We start from the raw sequence: 20,583 nt of genomic DNA, 5'->3' as shown, positions 1-20,583 counted from the left end.
TACGATTTAACCAATATCAATATCTTAATTTTTACCGCAAAGAAATGCCAAATCAATAATGTACTCAATGAGTAAAAGTTAACGATAACAAAATTTAATTTCTTTCTGATCACGAACCGACACTGGTCTGAAAGAGATTGACAAATTTATGATCAAGGAGTGGACGGACCACACATGGCCCTACAGATATAATTGTTAAAAAAAAACTCCATTGAATGCCAGCTTCTAATACCCTGAGTATATTTGTTGGGGTGATCAAAAAACATAGCATAAAGTGAATCAAATATGCTAGTATTAAATATTATTTTTACTCTTTACAAGGAAAATAAAGTCCAACTATACATAAATGGAAAAACACATACCACGTTAACTCTATGCTTATTAAAATTGAGAAAAATTAAGGGATACCTGTATTAGTTTATGAAATATTTTTAAAAACATTTTAAAGACAAATAAAAAAAATAAACAAATTTTTTTATATCTTTTTATATTTCTCATTAAAGTAATATTAAAATTTTCCAAAAATTATTATTAACAAATGCTTTAAATGCATCCGTTAACATAACTCAAAAAAATTGAGGGAAAAGTTAAAGCAATGTCCCATTAGTTTAAAAAATATTTTTAGAAACATTTATGGAAAATAAAATAACTAATTTTTTTAATAGATTTTTATGTCACATAAAAATGATATCCAAACTTTCTTAAAATAGTATATTAACAAATGCCCTAAGGTCATCTTATTACTACTTATCAAAACTCATCTATGCTAAGAAAGCATAAATATTAGTAGGGAGTGACGCAGCATATATCCACAGCCTTAAATTCCATCAATTCTTGTAAACCTAGCTAATTCTTGACACATTAGGCATGCCCATTAAATGATTTATTATCAAGTCAACAAAAAGATGTGACTTGTGAGCAGGGGCAGAGCCAGAACTTTGGGTTAGGGGGGCGGTTTTACTGTTGACTGTGTGCAGTGATTTCAACCTCTGATTCTGATACTTAGCTGCTAAAATTTTTTTTTTTTTTTTTTTGTAGGTAAGAACAAAATTATTTTTGTTTATAATTTTTTTTAAAGGGCAAGGTTATTTATTTTGGATAAAATTAGTTAATTGAGCTTAATTTTTTTTTTAATTTTACTCGTAATTTTTGTTGTTGAGCCTTTTTTTTTTTTTTTTGGCTTGTATATTTTGTTTTAGATTTTAGATCTATAAATTTTTTATGGTCACTAAAATGAGGAAAATGCTATAAGTTTTTTATAAATTACTTATGTAATAAATGGTTATTGGTAAGTAAAAAAATGATGTGAGTGGTATGTCCATATGCGAATCAATAAAAATTTGCTGCCAAAAAAGTTTGTAAAAATGTTATAAAAAAGTTTGTAAATATAACATTAGTCTTAAAAGAATCAATGATATTGTTGAAGGGAAATAAAATGTAATTTTATAGAACAAAATTCCTAAAATTAATACATATATTTTTTTTTTTTTTTAAATTAGCCCCCCCGGTCCAACCGTCCAAGGGTAGTTCCGCCCCTGCCTGTGAGGGTGAAAATGGCAAGGTGTGTGAACTGTGAACTGTGAAGTGTGTCGCACCTAACTCCTTCAAGGCAGTGCTCATTTTCATATGTTCAAGACGTGGGCAGCTGTATAGCCGTAATACTTGACGCTTTAGGTAGCGGTATTAGTTGGCCATCAAAGTAGGAGTAAGCATTGATGAAAAGCCTAGCTAGCTAGAGAGATCAAAGATGTGCTCATGTGCTACAATCCATTCCCCATAACCTCTCTTTTCAACTACATTGCACATGCTCAGATATATATAATGAGACTCAAACTTCATTTTGGGTCCTTCTATGTGGGACCATTCTCGTGTCCTTGTGAACATAAATTGGTATCCAAGATAAATTTAAAAAAATGAGCTATGCTATATCCACATTTTTTTCAAAACATGTTAAGGTAGTAAGTTGTAATTGATCTAATATCATTTTCACGTATGTTTACCACAAACACAAATTTACACACGCCAATCACAACTTAGCCGACAAATTATAAAATTATGTGTTTTGTAAGTGTCGTTGGACTTTCCAAGTCCATTTAAATTCTCTATCGTATAAGTTAGGAGATTCATTAATGGAACCATAAAACAACTCAATAATCTATTTGTTTCGGCAAAAATTATGCTTTACAATTTCCTATGACAAGTACACAAAATATATTAAGTGTATTTTTAGTTTATGGCAAAACATTCTTAAGGAGGTGCAAGGATATAGAGTCCATATTGATTGCTCAATTTGATCAACTTGCAGGTAGTTGAGCTCGTGATCAAGTTGAAAATTAATATTCTAATGGCCAAACTAGTATTGATCAACATACAGAGCCAAGATTGTGATCGAGTTGAAGATTCATAGATCTGAATGAATCATGACTTCTCATTGGCCAAACTAGGCCAAATTAAATACTTTGTTCAAAACAAATCACTCTAAAACTAAGTTTTATTTTATTTCACATAAAGAAACAATTTCTTTGGCTGGTTATTATTTTGGAAGAGAAGCAAATTTGTGGTACTAGCTAGTAGCTACTCAAGGAGAAGGAATATCGTACATATTTAAACCTTATAGGTTTAGATAAATTTCATTTAAACATATTTGTGTCATGTGTGCTCAAACAACATTAGAAGGATAGCAACAAAAGGTTTAAATGGTTGCAATTAAAAAAAAAATTTGAGGTTTAAATGAAACTAGTTGAGAGCTTAAGGTTTAAGTGAATTCTACCCAAAACTCTAAGAATTGAAATATAATTTATCCAAAATATTATTAACTTTAGAGATATATTTTCCTTGAAGAAAACCAAATGCTTCTCTTTTATGAGTTTTTTTTCTTTTTTCTTTTTTCTTTTTTCTTTGTGAGGTACCACCCATACAAATTTCATGCACTTATTCACTTTTCATAGGTGTGACTGATCTTCTTTTTTTCTTTTTTTTTTAAATAGAAATTTTACTCTAGTCTTATTTAAGTGTATAGGTATATGAAGGTCTTTCTTAAAAACTTGAACTTCGGCCCTTACCCCCTACACCTCACAAGTATTTATACTTGTAGTGTGCGATATGTACAGTAATAAGTGTGGCTGATTTAATGGCGGAAAAATCTATTCAAGATCTCCTCCAAAACCATAATGAGAGAATGTAATTATATCAACCACAACTTCTGCTCAATCTCCGCGTCTTCAGCGTCAAGTTGAATGACTAAATGCAAACCATTGCCTCCGTAGCTCAGCTTTCACACTGGTGGTGGTCCCGATGATTCTTGCAAACCTTTTTCCTTTATGCTGAAGATTCTTGAAAACCCATTAACTTCCATTGGAATCTATAATAATGCCTCTACCAGCAATTCATGGGGGTTCACTTGAACCACAATCTGTGTACAGTACATACCAGCCAACAGCTGGCTTGTTCCTTCCACCTAACAGCTATTTCGGTTCGATCAGATTTCTGATAATTACCGCAAACTATGTAAAAGAATCTCAACACTTTTTTTTTTCCCTTTTTTTGTGTAATTTCCTTCTTCTTTTTTTTTGTGTAATTCAATACTTAGGAGTGTAATTCAATAGCTAGTACTGGAAAGGATTTCAGTAATAATATTTTTATTAAAAATACTAAAAAGTGTCCATTAAACTATAAAACTTCTAAAGTAAATTACAATTTACCCACCGATGAGTTGACTGCCTACATGTGATACGAAATTTGACATTTTATCCACCTAATATTAGTTCAGTTAGAGTTCCGTAACATATCTTTGATAAAAATATGGCTAAATATATAATTTTGTTCCAATTTTATGTTTCTTTCCTTTAAAAATTTAAAAAAAAAAAAAAAAAAAAAACATAAAAATACATCTACATGTAAACAACTTAAATTTCAATAAATGGTAATTTAACCATCTCTTACGCTAAAACTTCTAACACTCACTTCTCCCTATAAACATACACAAATTACGACGTCCTTTTAACTTTGAGCTGTATCATTTGTGAAAGGCTGGTTTGTAAAGTTGGGAGTTCTCATGGGCCAAGCATGCCTTTCATTCCAAGTAAAATTGATCCATCTTAGGACAGCCTAATCCAAGTTCAACATCCAAACCACCATGTGGCCCATGGGACAAGTGAAAGTATCGCTATGCGGCGCCATAAAAACGCTACCAGCGAGGAGCTGCTCCTAAAATTCAAAGTCCCTTCTTTCCCACTGAAAGATCATCCATAATAGATTTTAGTTAAAGAACGACTCCCCAAGAAGAGGAACTGGTTATGACCAATTCCAATTCTCAATTCTCATAGCATAAAAATAGGACAATTTCTTCTACAAAGTGTAATAAACAAAATAAAATGCTCATAAACAGTAGTAACACTTAAAGGGATAACATCCATACGTAACACACGTATAATCTCTTAATTTATTTAGTCACTGTTTCAAAACAACTGAACCGAAATCCACACACGTGATTAACATACGAGAACAAAATTTAATTGTAAATAATAATTTGAATAACACAGATGGATCTGAGTTGCAAAACCTACTACAAACAAAGCCATTTAGGCCAAACTAATGTCAGTACTTTAAAAAGCCTACCAAAATTGTCTCCATACTGTTCAACAGTGACATTCACGGCAGAACACCCAAAAACAGGATACAAATTAACCTAAGAAAAAATAAAGCATCTCATTAACCAAAAGCTTCTCACAATTTCAGTGTCTCTGTCAAACTACAGCATCGCATGTAAGATCACCTCAATTTTCTTCACCGACACCATTCTCAACATTCTCGCCATTCTCAACATTCTCACCATTCTCAATTTTCTCAGCACTGCACCCAAAAGAAAACAAATTAATAATAAAGTAAAATTAGTCATCAGGTTGCAGCAAATATGTAATGAAAGCAATATGGAGCAAGCTCAATAACTTAATCTTCTGAAAACCATGAATAGATATTCCCTAGTTTTCTAGTTACATGCATTTAATGCGGTAATATCTCTCACACTTGACATATGTATTAGAAGGGGGGGGGGAGAGACAGAGAGAGAGATAGAGAGGGAAATGGCCATGCATAATATATTGCATATTTGCATAGATGTCACGAGCAAGGTTGTCCAAAGCCTGTCCTACTTTTTCCTGCTACATCAAAATCAGAAACAATTACAACACTCCGCAATTTTCAGTGGGCAAAAAACCAACCAACATATAAGACATCAACTTCTTATACTCATGAATCTTGTGAGGTTCTCCAAAGAAACTTTCAGTTTAGAGCAGAAATTTAAATACTTCCAATCTGTATGCATGTGAATATGTAAGGATCAACGTAAAGAGGTGTCTCAAAGGGCCAAAAACACAGGTTCATAGCTGAAAAGTAGATCAACCATCTTTCATGCAGCAATGGTGTATCAGTTGACAAGAAGACACAATAGGCAATAGCTCAAAAGACACAGCACGTATGTTGAAAGCAATGAATATTTTGTTTCACATTACGACCAACCCATACAGCCTACAATTTTCACCCTCTACAATACAAAGATTTAGTCCATTCATGTCTCCATACCTCATCATGTTACCAACATGCGTCAAATGTCTCAAGAAGCAGTGAAAGCATGGTCCGTTAATCAAATGCAATGCATTCATAAGAGAGCAGGTTTAAAAACGTAATAAGATTCCCGAACCAGAGTTAGCATCAAAAACCATTGAACTAAAAAAGGTGCACGATTTCTGACTGTTGACACTAGAAAGCAATCAGCAGCACCTAAGTGACAGCAAGCATAGTCAAAACACAAACATGTCTAATACAACAGACGACATGTCAATCTTCAAGATAATAAATTCATGAACATCACATGTTGTACTTTTCGCATACAATAGCATCTTATCCCTCAAACTTTGGTTCACCAAAACCCTAGAGGCTCTCCTCACATTGCTTCAAGGTAGTCACTAAATGTTCTGACAAACAGGAACCAAGGGGGGGGTGGGTGTGGAATAAACCTGCAACTATATCAGAATGCAAGAACCAACTCTCTTTAATAATTCACATAACCTCCTTCTGCGAACAATTAAGTACATGATAGAGAGGATGACTTTGAATAGAACATAATGGCAGGAAAGAATACATGTAGCGACCGTGATTAGTCTATTCACATCTATGGCTGACACCAAAGTGTTGGGACTAAGTCTTGGTTGTAGGTGCTGTAAGTTACAAACACAGGATTTGAACCCACAACCGCAACCTTAACCTCCACCCATTCTTATGGGAGAAGGAAGCACCACTTGAGCCAAAGCTCATCAGCCTCCTCTCTCTCTCTCTCTCTCTCTCTCTCTCTCTCTCTCTCTCTCTCTCAAGAACTACTAGAGCAGATGAAACTAATACTTTCTCAAGCTAACTGAGCTGGAAAACAATACTTCCACCAATCAAACAGTAAACAAGCAGTACCCAAAAAGCTATTTCATTCACATAATTCAAAACAATTAAATAAAAACCAGTATGCATCAGAAACCAAACAAAGTAACAATCTTTCACAATCCAATGAACTAAACCAATACAGCTAATTCAACAAACCTCTGGGGACGACTCTCCACCGGTGAATCCGGCTTCCTCCAAGTCCTCTCAGTCCGATCCTCCCCCCGACCACTCCCAAGCCCGAACGACCTCCTCCTGTCCAACTTCTCCGGCGCAGTCTCCTTAATCTTCACAGCCTCCAGTTGCTCATCAATCTTCTTCCAATCCTGCCCTTTCTCCGCCAGCACATCCTCCCTCGGCCTCGCCGCCCCAAACGGATTCACAGAACGCGGCGCAGCCGCCACCGGTACAAAAACCTTAGACTCCGTCTCCTCTCCCTCCTGCTGCTTCTCAACATTCACAACAGGTAAAGTCCTCGGCTGCAAATTCAGCCTCGGCCTATCACCACCAGCAGCCACACTCTCCTCCTTCTTGTTCCTCCCCCAATTCTCCGACGAATCGGCGCCGCCATTAGAGGCAAACCCCACCACCTTCCTCTCCGAGCTAAACCTCCGCCCCTCCGTCGGCACAAACGCCTTGCTCGACCCCCAATTGTTCGAATCATCCGCCCGCGACTGCGAATTGAAGAAACCCCCTCTCTCTCCCCCTCTCTCTCCTCCTCCTCTCTCCCTCCGATCGAAACCGTTGGCTCCGATCGAAGTTTTCTTCGCGGCGCCCCAATCGTCGGTCTCATCAGCCCGAGACGGCCCCAACGGCTCCCGATTCGACTCCCGATTCCTCCTCCCCTCATCGGAAACCCTAGAAGACCCCCAGCGAGAACCCGAGTCCCCGTTACTCGAGCCATAAGATCTGAAGCCGCCGCCGAGCCGGGTTCGATCGCGCTCGATTTCTTCCTCGGTCCGCTGGCGCGGTCCAGTAGGGAGAGCCAAAAGTTCCTCAGTCGTCAAACCCTTCGGCTGCTGCTGAGACTGCTTTTGCTGAGCTTGGCCCGGCTTGTAAGTACTGAACTCCGCCAAAGACAGAGTCTGACCCTTCTTCTTCTTCGACTTGGCCGGAGCCGAAGCCGCCGCCGCCGAAAGCGAAGGAAAATCCGCGAGCGGCTCGGCGTGAATCGCGGAATTCAGCTGCTGCTGCTGCTGTTGGAGAAGCTCTTCCTCGTCGTGTTGCTCGGCGTCTAGAGCCCACGCGCCTGGTTTGGCCCATGGAGACACTGTTGCCGCCATTGTCTGCGTGCTTTTTCGCGGTGTGTTTGTTCGAAGGATTTGGGTTTGCGTTTGCGTTTTGGTTTTGGTTTGTTTGTTGATAGCGAAGAGAAAAAGGAAAGGGGGTTTGAGGGTTTTATATATATAGTGGGAGTGGATCGGACGGTGGAGATTCAATGTCAGGAGATTTTGATTTGGATGATGGAATGGACGGTTGTGATGTGAGCTTTTATGTCTGCGTAATCTTTCAGAGGATGGAAAAAAGTAGATTCTTGTTAAGATTTTTTTTTTTTTTAGTTTATTTTTAGTTGTATGGAGTCGAATAAGAACATTCGGTTTGATTTTTGTTCTGAACAACAATGATCAAATCTTTTTATTATTCTTTTGGAAAAAAAAATTATTACGAAAAGTGACAAAGAAGGGTTAGGCACACATCATCAATCAATTTTAGAAAAAAAAATTTATGAAGAGTTGACAAAAAAGTTTGTGTTTTCAATTGCTCATAAAAAATTTCTTAAAATAGTTTATTAATATATAACATTCTAACACGCATTAGTAAAATCTAAAAAAAAATGATAAGTTTATGTGTAAGTGATAGACAATCATTTGTAGTCTATCACAAAAAAGTTGTAGTCAAGAGTTGTGGTCTTAAAAACACTAAAAAAAAATGTCTATTCTTTCCCTTTTTAAGATTTAAGATTGAGCCCCACACAAAAATTTGTAATCCTCTCCTTTTCAATTTATTGGGGTTTTTTTTTTTTTTGGTTAGGTTTAAAAATAGCTATCCACATTCTTAAGTGTGGAAGTTTTACAACCCTTAATTTTTCTTATTATATTAACATTTAAAAATTATATATATTGTTAAACTTGTTTGGTGGTAACTCTAATAAAAAACAAGAAGCACTTGAAGGGAGGAAGAAGAAAATGATGGGGAGTAGAGTAGAGTTGACTGAAAATAAACAAATTTTGGATCAATCTACTCTACTCTACTCTACTTCCTCTTCCTCCCTTTCAATCCACACGGACTATAAGAATATTATTGCATGTTTATTTATTTATTTAGTTAATAATTGTGTCATTTTTAATTAAAACTTTTTAAAATAATAATAATACTTCATGTGGATCTAGCTTTCAACAATGTAGAACACGTTATGAGAGATGTTGAAGGGGGCTGGTTGCTCCGTTATATGCATGCTAATGGGGCAAGTATGTTTCTCAAATATAAGTGTAGTATAAACCTAAAAATGATTCATTTGAATGAAACTTGAGTTATTTATTAGTTCTTATCAATGATTGAAAAAATGAAAAGGGATTCTAATTCCAAGTCTTAAATGAAATGAGTGGACTGGATGGAATCAGCGGTATATAGATCCAATACAATACATAGTAAGGAAGAACTGGATGCACCTTTCTACCACACTATCTATTATACGTAGATCTATATGTAAATAGTAGGAGGTGCTCTAGATAGAGTTAAATCCAATTTTTTTTTTTTTTTAGTTTAGGAAGCTCTTGATTTTCAATCGTTAAGATGAATGCATAATTATAAATTCAATCAATGAGTTGTCCAAAAAAAGAAGTTTACTCAACGCACTTATACTATATTGTTATCAATTGCTTATCTTCTTTTTTTCCTATTAATGTAAAAATATATATAAGCATTGTATTCATTAACATGCATTGCATTAGATTTGATGTGTGTTACCAAGAAATTTGGTATATCCTTTATCCAAGCACTCGTGTCTTCTACATGTTGATATATCTTGCCAAGCATCGGATAACTTTGTTACCTCTCTTACCTATATTTTGCACTTCCCACCTCCTAAATTGTCCAAGGCTATGCTTTGCTTCATCAAGAACGTGTCCCACTCTAGATAGATTTGGTTTGTTGGATGGATGCTTACACAATTGTTGGAGAATTGCTACTTTCTAGAATTACATCCCAGACATCAACATTCCCAATAAAGCTTATTCCTCAAGCTAAAGGTAATTGCTTCTTCTTCTTCTTCTTCTTCTTTTTTTTTTTCTTTTTTTAGGATCCGACTAACGGGTGTCATAAGAAATTTAATAAAGAAACATTTAATGCAATATGTTGCAATCACTTTTTATGCTTTTAAGACACTGCATGCGTTATCATTCTCTCAATCTCATAAAATATGAAGTTATTTTAGTATATTTAATACAACTTTAATGAGTACCATCTTTTTAATGAAAAAAATATAGGTATTTTATTCATTCACTTGCATCACATCATATTGGATGTCCGTAAGCCATGGAGTTCAGTACATCCATTATCCAATCACTCAAAGGGTCACATCTTCTATATGTGGGGTAGATATTACCCAAAAAGTAGGCAACTTTCTTTGCCCTCCAACTTACATGATGCACTTCTCACCTCCTAAATTGTCTATGGTTGCTCCTTTGCTTCATCAAGAATTTGTCCCTTCTTAGATGTATTCGTTTCCTTGGACACTCACACAGTTGTTAGAGAAATTGCCTTCTAGAATCACATCCCAAACAACATTCCCGATACAATTTATTATTGCTCCCGCTACTGGAATTGCTTCAATTTCCTCTGCATCATAAACCATCCTTTCTTACTTTGCTCAAAGCACCAATTATTAGCAAACCTTTTTCATCCCTTATAACCACACCCACACTAAACAGATACCACCACATATCTATTTTATATTATTCATCTTAAACTACTAAGTTCTTGCCATAACTAGCTAATAAGACGATGAGATCATATCACATCAGGCATTGCTATTTGGAGAGTTCACAATGGCAAAGAGAAACCTTCATCCCCTTTCTCATTCTCTCCGAAATCCAAAACGAGGGTAAAAGATCCCTTTTTTAATAACTTTTTAATATAAAATGGGAATAAACTAAATTTAGAACTTTTTTTTTTTGATAAGTAAACTAAATTTAGAACTAGCAATCTATAAGCTTCAAAAACCACTTTGTTTTATGCAACTTTTGACTACCACCTTTCCAAAATTTAATCTTGGAATTATGCAGCTAATCAAGAGAGAATTGAGATGGTGTAAAACTTGTCATGATTAATTTTACAATTACTCACAAATATATTGCTTAAGATTTCACAAATTAATGGAGTCCATTTTTGTATCAAGAATATATGCTGAGGTCACCTTAAAGGAGAACTAAGGACAAGGGCCACAAAAGACAGTTTAGGGACTAAAGCATTGCTTAACCGTTAATTTGATAATGAAATTTGTTTGCTTTGTCATGTTTAGCTCTGAATGTGAACTTCTTCTCCACAGAAAACAAAAAACAAAAAACAAAACAAAACAAAAAAACGGAAACAAATAAAAACTATGAAAAATTTTACAGTCAAAGTATGCACCAGCGCATCTACCACCAACAAATCAAAAAATGGGTCAAGTTGAGTTCTTGCCAAAATTTGAAATTCGCAAAGAGAAAATTCCTGCAGCCTAATCCATGAGAATGTATATCATGCATGGGGCATATGGCATATGCATTATCTCTCTTTTAGTCTATGGATCCAACATAAAATCATGTGATCCATATGTTGTAAAAGTGACGATACATATATATTATATCTATAATTATTGCTGCTCCACAGCTTTAAAGTTCAAACCACAACGTGATGCATAATCCTAACAAGCTCATCCAGTTGGTTTTGCCAATTCAATTGGCATTGTATTCGATCCTTTAACTATGTTACTATTAATTAATCGATCGCAGTACTTTATGCTGAAAATTGATCAAGTAAAAAACACTAAATTAAACAAACTCAAAAGTGAAAAAAGAATCGAACGAGTTAAACCCTCAACTGAACCATCAATATGTACAGCAAAAAATCATGAACTGTTTATTATAGATGATGAAACCTGCCATGAGCTCATTTTAGGTATCTCCACTTCTGCTGAATGCTAATACAGCTCCAACCCCCATTTTGAGTGAAAAAAATATGGCGCATCGCCCATAGATTCAGGCATTCCAAGGACCTTGTCCCCTGGCTTCTCATGAACAAGGGAAGATATGTTGCAACCAACTATTGATATCCCAAGGTTTGTCTAGAGAAAATGAGGAGCTCATCATTCTGCACAAGCAATATCTTAACAAGTTGCAGGTTACTTCGGCGCCGTGGCCAGTGGATAATTTCTCTTGCAAGAAAAACTCATTGCTCAAGACCTTCTGAATTACGTATGGTGATCAAATGTTCATCTTCAAAACTCTTCACTGAATCCTCACTAACGTACCACGTTACAGTCCCTGCAGTTAATAGAAAAAGTACCATCATAAACTAAAGGCTTGATGAGGCAATAAAACCCCCACTTTGTAAACAATTATGAGTTCTTATTCTATCTTTAAGATTGTACGGAGGACAGCTCTAGGAGGATTTCATTTAAAAAACAGGCACAACAGTTTTTTAAGGTATTAAGGATCCCAACCAATGTACCAGAAAAAAAGGTAACAACAAAAATTATTACAGAAAATCAGCACACCATCAGTTGCTCCATCCAGGATAAATTCTATGATTAAAACTGGTGTAAAAATTATCAAGATTAGGTAGGTAGATAATTGGCCACACTGTTAATGAGCCACAAAAGGAGATAGCCTGTTATATTATTCTAATAATAACATCTGCAGTTCTGAGATAACATTCATCACCCAGACAGGCATGGGGAACCCCACAACCAATCAGGATCTAGCCCCAGTCCAAGACAGCAGCTTAATTTACAATTACCAGTTCCAAAGAAAGAGGACAAGTAGATGAGGGTACTACCCCATTGTGGTCAAATAAGTATTTACCTATATATATCTTGAAGATTACCCATAATTCTAAAAAATAATTCAGTCCTGTTCCTTGACAAACAAGTACATTTAAGAAGGCACAACAGGACCCACCATCCACGCAAACTATAGGTGCAGTCATACCCGAAAAATATATTTTTTTTTTTTTAAAAGAAAGAAAAAGATGAAAACCCTCTTTCTAAACAACCCAGAATTACCACCAGGACCTTAGGTAGGATAAAAAGCTTGCGGTCCATAAGCAATAATTTGGTTTTCTGTAATCTCAAAAGGCCTCCTTGTGAGGAATCCACTCAATATGCTAATCCAACCACTATTTCCAATGAATACAGAGAGTCTGTATCTTTACTTGTAAAATACACACTATGAATTTTCCACTATCCAGGTCAGTTTCTCTCTTTGGTAGGGTTTACTATCAGACCTTGTTGGGATCAAATGCAAGTTTCGTCAGAGTCAAAAAAATCAATTGGCATCAGTCCAAGGGTGATATAGATTATGCAGAAATCAAGTTTCATTTCTGACATCCTCATGGTTTGTGCCAACACGTATGGTCTAATTCGTGTATACTTCTTGAAACTGTCAATGCTTAAGTTTTACTAAATGATGTATAAGGGTTTGAGTTATTAACGTTAAATGGAGTTCCAAGGAGATATTGAAAGGGTCACAAGAACATATCAACTATGATAGATTAGATCTGTATCAAATCAAAGGTAATAAAAGCATTTTTGGAATAATTAAGTTAAATTACCTAGAGCAGGACGTGGCTCCTGTTCTCTGGTCGCATGAAGTATGATTGTTCCTGAAAGCACAGTGAGGAATCCACATATCTCAGAGGCAATGCTGCTGACAGTCTGACCTGACCAATCCTGCACAATATACAAGAAGAAAAAGATTACAGCTCACCATTTCTCAGTAATGTATGCAAATTATAAAAGCATCATGTAGCATCAGAAGCATAATTCAGGATATGTTTGAGATATCTACCTTGAACATTATGGCACTAGCAATGATAGTCAGAGTTGTGAACATTACATAATATACTGGAGAAACAATTGCTGCATCGAATGTGTCCAATGCCTGAAATTAAGATGCCAGAAACATCAGCAAACATGAGAAACTGGCCCTTTCAATTGGCATGGTATTAAAAAAACTTCTACACAGACTTGGACTAAAAGAAAGCCTGAAAACCAACTCATATTGATGGAATAGCCATCTAAGTAGCATACACTATTTAGAAACTTAAGTTTCTATGAAGTGGCATCAATGTATTCAATATTTTGCATTAACAGAGGTATGATTTCACTGGAAAACCTTAAGGACGAGAGCAGACAGGTGCATACGCAGAATGCCTAATTGGAGCCAACTTACAGTCTTATGTGACCAATTTACAGTTGTGTGTATAAATTTGAAGGACAGAAAATTGACACAGATCATTAAGGCTCCAGACATATGACTCATGCCATTAATTGACATTCAAATATAAATACGGTTGAAAATTATGAATGCTTGATCCAAGACTCCTGTATTCAGTGACAACCTTATCCCCAATCTTTAGAGAGGCTAATTCCCGAACTCAAACCTGTGACACATTTGCTTGGATGAAGGGTGCTTGCTATCACACCAAGGTTGTCTGACCACTACATTCTAGCTTGAAGACTTTAATAAAAATAAGAGTAACATTCAAGCCCTCTCCTAGGGAAAGCAAGTAATCAACTTGGATTTGACATATCTTATATATAATTTTTCATATGCCAAATAATTATAGCATGCACAGTAGGTAGAAATTTGATTTCCTAGCACGAGATGATTAGTCACTCCAAAAGCAACACTGGTTTTTACACGTACAGATATAAATCCAACCAGAGAATAGTACCACTGCCAACAATGATAACACCATACTCACCTTGTTCAGGTAATTTAATTGTGTAATGACGCAGATGACCGCTACAGTGAAAAAAAACCAAGTCTGAGGATAAGCTATTTGACTTACTCCCTCCAATGTAAGCTTAATTGCAATTCCAATGGCCTTTATGCTTACAACCTGAATCAAAATGCAGGAAGGTTTCAAAGATAAATTATTAGGATGGTATTAAATTATTAATACTACATTGTGAAATTTAAATGCCATAGGAACTTGATGACATAGTACAATATATAATAGATAACCTTCTGATAAAAACAAAATTTTACCGTAAGTGAACCCATTAAAGAACAAATTCCCAAGTAGATTAGTATATTTGTCTGCCCACAGCGAGGTTCAAAGTGCAAAATAAAGGCCAGCACTATTGAAAGTGAAGCTACAACATATATTAGAAAGGCTGTTGAAAGAGAAACGGAAAGGGAAAACAATTAGTAATCTCAAGAATATAAACAGTCAATCACAAATAACATCAAAGATAGAAAAAAAAAAAAAAAAAAAGGGGGGGGGGGTCTAAACTATAGACACGCACACATTTGTATATACCTGGTTGTGTCGCCAAGATCCAGATTTCTTGTACAGAACTTGGAGTGTGCTCCTGAGGTGCATGGATTACAATTATAACTGATCCCACAATGCAGGATACACATCCTACAACACCCATCTTCTGCAGGCGTTCCTTCAACAAGAAGTGAGCCAAAACAGCACTGCACACATATTAATCAAATATATAAGCTATGAAACAAAGTTCAAACAGTTTCCCATATGAAATTACCACATATAAGAAAATCTCAAATTGGCATTTACCTGATAATTATACTCAGTGCACCAAGTGGGGTTACTAGAACTGCTGGAGCATAGACATAAGCCACAAAGTTTGCAACCTCTCCAACGATCACTATATTGTCCAGAAATATTAAAGTATAAGATCAAAGCTATTATACAATTCTGCCTACCATTTCAAAGAGGAGAGAGAGAGAGAGTAAGATCACTATTGCTGAACTTACTTGTCACCATGCCTGCCCACCAAAGTGGCTCTAGCAAATAAGTATAACCTCCTACTCCTACATTAGTAAAGAAACAAAAGTCAGTTACAGGAAACAAAAGGCATACATAACCTCAATAAACTCTAGGATTGACAGCACATAACATAACAGCATTACAATAAGCTATTCAACAATACTAGCTTTCTATCTTTTAATAAGTGAAAATTTGTGTTTGATAATTAATTCAGAATTTTGCTACTGTCAAACATATTGAAACTAAACCTTAATGCATTCCAAGTTTAATATCCTTTTCCTCAATTCATGAGAACAATGGTAAGCGGTAACTTCTGTTTAGTGTTTAACCCATCATATTGTATATTTCTAACATATTTTGAAATTTATATCTTAAAATTTTACTCTATCAAACGACTATAGTTTAGTCACTAACAGTTCCTTATTCATGACTCACTTGAATAGACAGGCAACTAGATTTTTGGTTTTTCATAACTGAGATATATCAGGATACAAACAATAAACAGGCAGAACAGGAAAACGTTTTTTGGAGTAAAATGTCAAAGAAACATGACAACTTCATAATTGCACACAGCGAAATAGGCATTGACAACCTCATTTAGAAACAACAAAAACAAGAAAGTCGATAACGACAATTTAAAGACAAGGGCATAGCTCCTATCCAATCCAGTGCTGAACTGGACACACGGTCCACATGCAAAAAAAAAAAGCAATGACATGAGTGGCCCCAGAAAACATACAGCTTTCATTCCTATTTGACACTGGACAGATCAAGGACAATAATAGCAACAAGAAACTTCAAGCATTTCCCTCTCATTTTAACTCTCCTCCTCTTCCTCTCAACTTTCCATGAATCAATCTCAACTGGGTATTACAAAACAGACTACCCCAATAGCAATACAATAGTTCTTCAATAACCCTTCTAGCCACTGGGGCCTAATAGTTCAGAACCCATTAGAAGCCACTCATTACTGCCTAACCAAAGCAACTGGCTCCAATTTTCTACACATTCCGATAGCTCTATCAGTGTGCTCAATATATATTTCTTTTATGAAACGTTTTATGTAGAAGATGGGGATTTAAAACCTGGAAATAATTGTTAGAAACATGAGGAAATGCCATTTGACATTAAAAAAAATTTTAAAAAAAAAAACAAACAAACAAACATTTTTTCTTAGTTAACAGCAATTTACTATTTAAAAAAGAAACCCACCTCGAAATCCAACAACTTTCACACTCTACATTTACACTCCGATGTGTCTGACAGTATTTCTCGGTAATTAAAATCCCAACACTACCAACTTCAATCAGTGAAAAAAAAAATGAATCTTTCTTTCCTATCAAATACAAAGATTCAAACTTCAAAAACCAAAATCAAACAAAACCTCTATATCAAACACAAACACACAATGCATCTAAAAACTAAAATACATTGAAATTCAATCCAAACTAAATTCACCGATTTCTCCGCCAAACAAACACTCCATAGAGATCCGATACAAACTTCCAAATACCCAATTGAATAAACAAAAAAATAAAATAAAAAAATGACAAACCTGCACGAGTACCAGTGGAACCAGCTTGTTTAAGACCTTTCTTCTTCAAGATGAAGCTCGTCCCAATGAACACACTCGACGCCACCGCTAGTATCAGCCCTTTCGCATTGTCTGACATTCCCATCTCTCTCTCTCTCTCTCTCTCTCTCTCTCTCTCTCTCTAGGTCAGAGAATTATAAGTAAAAGAATCAAAGTATAGCTCCAATTTTTCCCGCCAAAAAAAAAGAGAAACCTCGGATACCCTTTACCTTAAAAACAAACAAAAAGAGAATTTCTGTGTTTTTTTGACTTTGATGATTTTCTGACTTTGCAACCCGGCGACTCGGTAGAGAGTGTGACTCAACGAGTTCTGAGTTTCTGAAACCCAATCAAAATAAATAGAAAAAATATATATATTTAAATAAATTACATTGCTTTTTTATAGAGATTTTATAGTTTGAGAGAGAGATCTAAAAAAAAGTCTTCTACTTCTCCACGAAGCGAAATTCTCTCTCTCTCTCATAGTCTCACTCCGAACTCAAACTCAAACTCAAACTCAAACAACGCGTCGTGTTGTTGGAAGCTTCCTCTGATTCCGTGTTTAGCGGTTTGTTTTTCCCAATTTGCACCCGGCCTCAGCGCCGCTGATTTGACGTTTTAGCCACGTGGCAGGTTTCGTGTGGGTTTTGATTTGTGCCGGAAGTGAATACTACGAAAGCGTGTGTACTTTACCATACTAGTACTACTACTTTTTGGTATTTTGCTTATTATTGCTAATTATTTTGTTTGTATTTTTTTAACCAAAAAAAAGATATTATTTTGTTTTTGTAATTTTTGAGGTTAGTCTAGTCATGATGTGGTTCGAGGCTTCGAGCTCACTGGTTGGTCCATATGATTTTTGCTGATTTTTTTTTTTTTTCGAAAAGATTGTTACTGATGTTGTGAAAAGACCAAAGTAACCTTTCTAGAATATTATAAATATATTAAACATTGTAGTGGGGGTAAACATTGACCTGGTTATAACGGGATAACTATTGGACCCATTTCAAGTATTGGCCTAAATGTAAGAAACAAATCCAACACGGACCAACGCATTCTAATCCTAATAGATACAAATCCTCAAACTATTGATCAGGCCCAATTCCCTTCCTAGCCTATTTTTGAGGTAGTGTCCGAACTACCAAGGTAAGTCCTAGCCTAATTTCGAAGTAGCGTTCGAACTACCAAGGTAAGTCTCCGAGAAGATCAACTTCACCAAGGAAGCTATCTGAGACTTCTAGATGATTACACAACAACCCCTGCATTAAATGAAGGTTACCTGCCTGGCATCACCGCATTTAATGCACAAAACCTAGCCTGAACAGTAAAAAAGACCAAAATTCTTCATTCATGATGAATAACCAAAAAAAGAGAGTCCAATAAGATCAAAAGTTATCCAAACGGACGCCTAAACAATAAGAAGAAGCCCTAGAAAGCTCCATTTATGATGAAAAACTAAGAAAGAAAATATCGATAAAATCAGAAGTTATCCAAGTGGATAAGGACAAAATATAAAAAAGAAGGAGTTGACTCATATAAAAAGGAAGAAAGAAGAAAGACACAAAAAAATACAAAGAGATAAACACATAGAGTGAGAATTGTAACCGAGAAAGATCACATGAATAAAAACTTTTTTATATGCTTTTACAAGAGTGAAATAGTGTCTGGTTTCTCATTCGAAATTCCCATTGCAAATTGATTTTAGCCCATAATCTAAATTAATTGTGTTCTTAAGCAAGTAATAAACACTGGTTAATTTTTTTCTTCCACAAACATATTTAATTAATAGCTAAAAATTTAAAAATTAAAGGATTTATAGAGAAAACTCTATCTAATTTATCAAGAATTTTTTTATTTAATATTAAATTACTCATATTAAAAAATAATAATAAGTTCTAATTCATTTATTTAAATTTTAAAGCTTCTTACAAAAAAAAACATTTAAATCAATATACCACAATTTAGCATTATTTGTGTGGGGGGGCAAAAAGATCCTGATGGGAACGTGGGCCTTGTGGGCCGTGTTAAGGAAGGCCGACCTGATCCTGGGTTTAGAAATTGTTAGTATTATGGGTCGGCCCATGCGCCGAGGATCCGAAGATCCAGCCGAGGGTGACCTTATCCTCGGATAAATGTTGAAGAACTCGGGATTTCATAGTAAAGATTAGGGGATGACATGGTTAAGGCCAGTGGTTAAAAGGGGTGAACCCTAGAACACCCCAGAAGTACCAATGTTGAAGAAATGTCAAAGATAAAGGCTGCTACCTCCGCATTAAAGGCTCTGCACCTACCTCCCTGGCCGCATTTATGGGGAAGTGACACCTGAACAGTAGAAGAGAAACTTCTGGTTACTATTCAAAGGCACTGAGAAGGGAAATATCTAGGCTAAGGGGGAGATGGGGCAACACATGTACAAAGTGTTCAAAAAAAAGGAGTATTTAAGGAGGGACCTAAAACAGAAACGGGACGGACTTTTTTGTAAACTAAAAAGAAAAGAAACAAGGAAAGATATAATATAAGAACAGCCCTTGGCTTACGTCCGAGGAGGCCAATTTGCAATATTCCTTGTTGTTTCCAATTATTTACCACCCTTAGTTTGTTATTTGATTCCCACCCATTTCTAATCTAGGTTTCAAGCTCACACTCTACAAATTCGTATTGTTTAAGGCTCATTGGGCCTGAGCCCATAACTGTTCTTGGGTCCAGGTGCAATTGTGCACTTACAATATATATAAAGTAATAAAGATCTATTTCATTCTTGATTATTTATTGGATAAGATTTTTATGCAAATTGAGTGGCAGAAATTTTTAAGTAATCCACTATGTGATTTTTTTTTTTTTAAGTTTTAACCTACAGCGCTTGCTCTTGATGATAATTCTTTATTATTAGACCAAGATACCAATCGGTTTTTGGTGTAGGTGAGAATTGAATCTCAAATTTCTTATTCAACTATCAGATATTTTACTAGTGAAACTAATTAGAACTTACCCCTATGTGACTATTAAATACACTAAATTGCATAAAAACGTTGCTCTTATTTATTTGATCCTTATATTATATGCTCTAATAACAAGTAGAATGACAAGGCCTATCAAAAAAAAAAAAAAAAAAAAGTAGAATGAGAAGGGGAAAAAACTCTATAATATAAGTAAACATTTTTAAGGTGGCTAGTGGCTAGTTTGTAGAAGAGGATAGTTTTGTAATTACATTAGAGCTCAATGACAGAAAATGCAAGAAAAGCACAGTAATGTCCATGATTGCATGCACAAGAAAAGCACAGACATTGAATTTGGGGAGAGGCCCTTTTGGTTTCCCCAATGGCTCTCTCTCTTGCACTTGCCATATTGGAGATGGAGAGGAGAGAAAAAATAACGACTATAATCTATAATAATGGACCTATTTCTTTGTTGCCAAGTATAATCATATTATCTTTCTAAAAAATATATATATAATCATATTACCAAAAAAAATATAAAGGTATAATCTTATTAATATTCGAATCTGGTATGATTTTTTTTTATAAGAAGATTCTTACTTTTACTTACAACAAGTGAGAAAGATTCAAAAAAAAAAAAAAAAAGTG

The 20,583-nt window shown here is 35.3% G+C and overlaps 2 protein-coding genes across 2 annotated transcripts; both read right to left on the bottom strand.

Annotated features, from left to right (window-relative positions):
* Nucleotides 1-4,487: 4,487 nt before the first annotated feature.
* LOC142643035 (eukaryotic translation initiation factor 4B3) lies at nucleotides 4,488-7,810 on the bottom strand. The gene is made up of 2 exons (XM_075817557.1): nucleotides 6,586-7,810; nucleotides 4,488-4,851 (listed from the first exon to the last, which is right to left on the bottom strand). Exons 1-2 carry the CDS (start codon nucleotides 7,707-7,709, stop codon nucleotides 4,776-4,778), a joined length of 1,200 nt encoding a protein of 399 aa, XP_075673672.1. The 5' UTR covers nucleotides 7,710-7,810; the 3' UTR covers nucleotides 4,488-4,775.
* Nucleotides 7,811-11,420: 3,610 nt separating this feature from the next.
* On the bottom strand, nucleotides 11,421-17,506 carry LOC142642954 (putative magnesium transporter NIPA6). Its single transcript, XM_075817419.1, has 9 exons — nucleotides 16,982-17,506; nucleotides 15,414-15,470; nucleotides 15,214-15,304; nucleotides 14,953-15,113; nucleotides 14,679-14,806; nucleotides 14,392-14,529; nucleotides 13,473-13,565; nucleotides 13,237-13,354; nucleotides 11,421-11,948 (listed from the first exon to the last, which is right to left on the bottom strand). The coding sequence occupies exons 1-9, from the start codon at nucleotides 17,103-17,105 to the stop codon at nucleotides 11,854-11,856; spliced, it is 1,005 nt and encodes a 334-aa protein (XP_075673534.1). The 5' UTR covers nucleotides 17,106-17,506; the 3' UTR covers nucleotides 11,421-11,853.
* Between the last annotated feature and the right edge of the window lie 3,077 nt (nucleotides 17,507-20,583).

This window comes from Castanea sativa, chromosome 7 (genome assembly GCF_040712315.1).
Source record: "Castanea sativa cultivar Marrone di Chiusa Pesio chromosome 7, ASM4071231v1".
In the NCBI taxonomy this organism is placed as follows: Eukaryota; Viridiplantae; Streptophyta; class Magnoliopsida; order Fagales; family Fagaceae; genus Castanea; species Castanea sativa.
Note: the sequence above shows the minus strand (reverse complement) of the source record. Positions and strands in the feature narration are given on the sequence as shown.

What these genes read in the sequence shown, in the direction of transcription:
- LOC142643035 (XM_075817557.1), bottom strand. Translation starts at nt 7,709, where the DNA reads ATGGCGGCAACAGTGTCTCCATGGGCCAAACCAGGCGCGTGGGCTCTA. An exon ending in GTGGAGAGTCGTCCCCAGAG is followed by an intron (nt 4,852 to 6,585) that starts GTTTGTTGAATT and finishes TTTTGGGTGCAG; the next exon opens with TGCTGAGAAAATTGAGAATG.
- LOC142642954 (XM_075817419.1), bottom strand. Translation starts at nt 17,105, where the DNA reads ATGGGAATGTCAGACAATGCGAAAGGGCTGATACTAGCGGTGGCGTCG. An exon ending in CTAGTGCCATAATGTTCAAG is followed by an intron (nt 13,355 to 13,472) that starts GTAGATATCTCA and finishes TATATTGTGCAG; the next exon opens with GATTGGTCAGGTCAGACTGT. An exon ending in GGAGCCACGTCCTGCTCTAG is followed by an intron (nt 11,949 to 13,236) that starts GTAATTTAACTT and finishes TATTAACTGCAG; the next exon opens with GGACTGTAACGTGGTACGTT.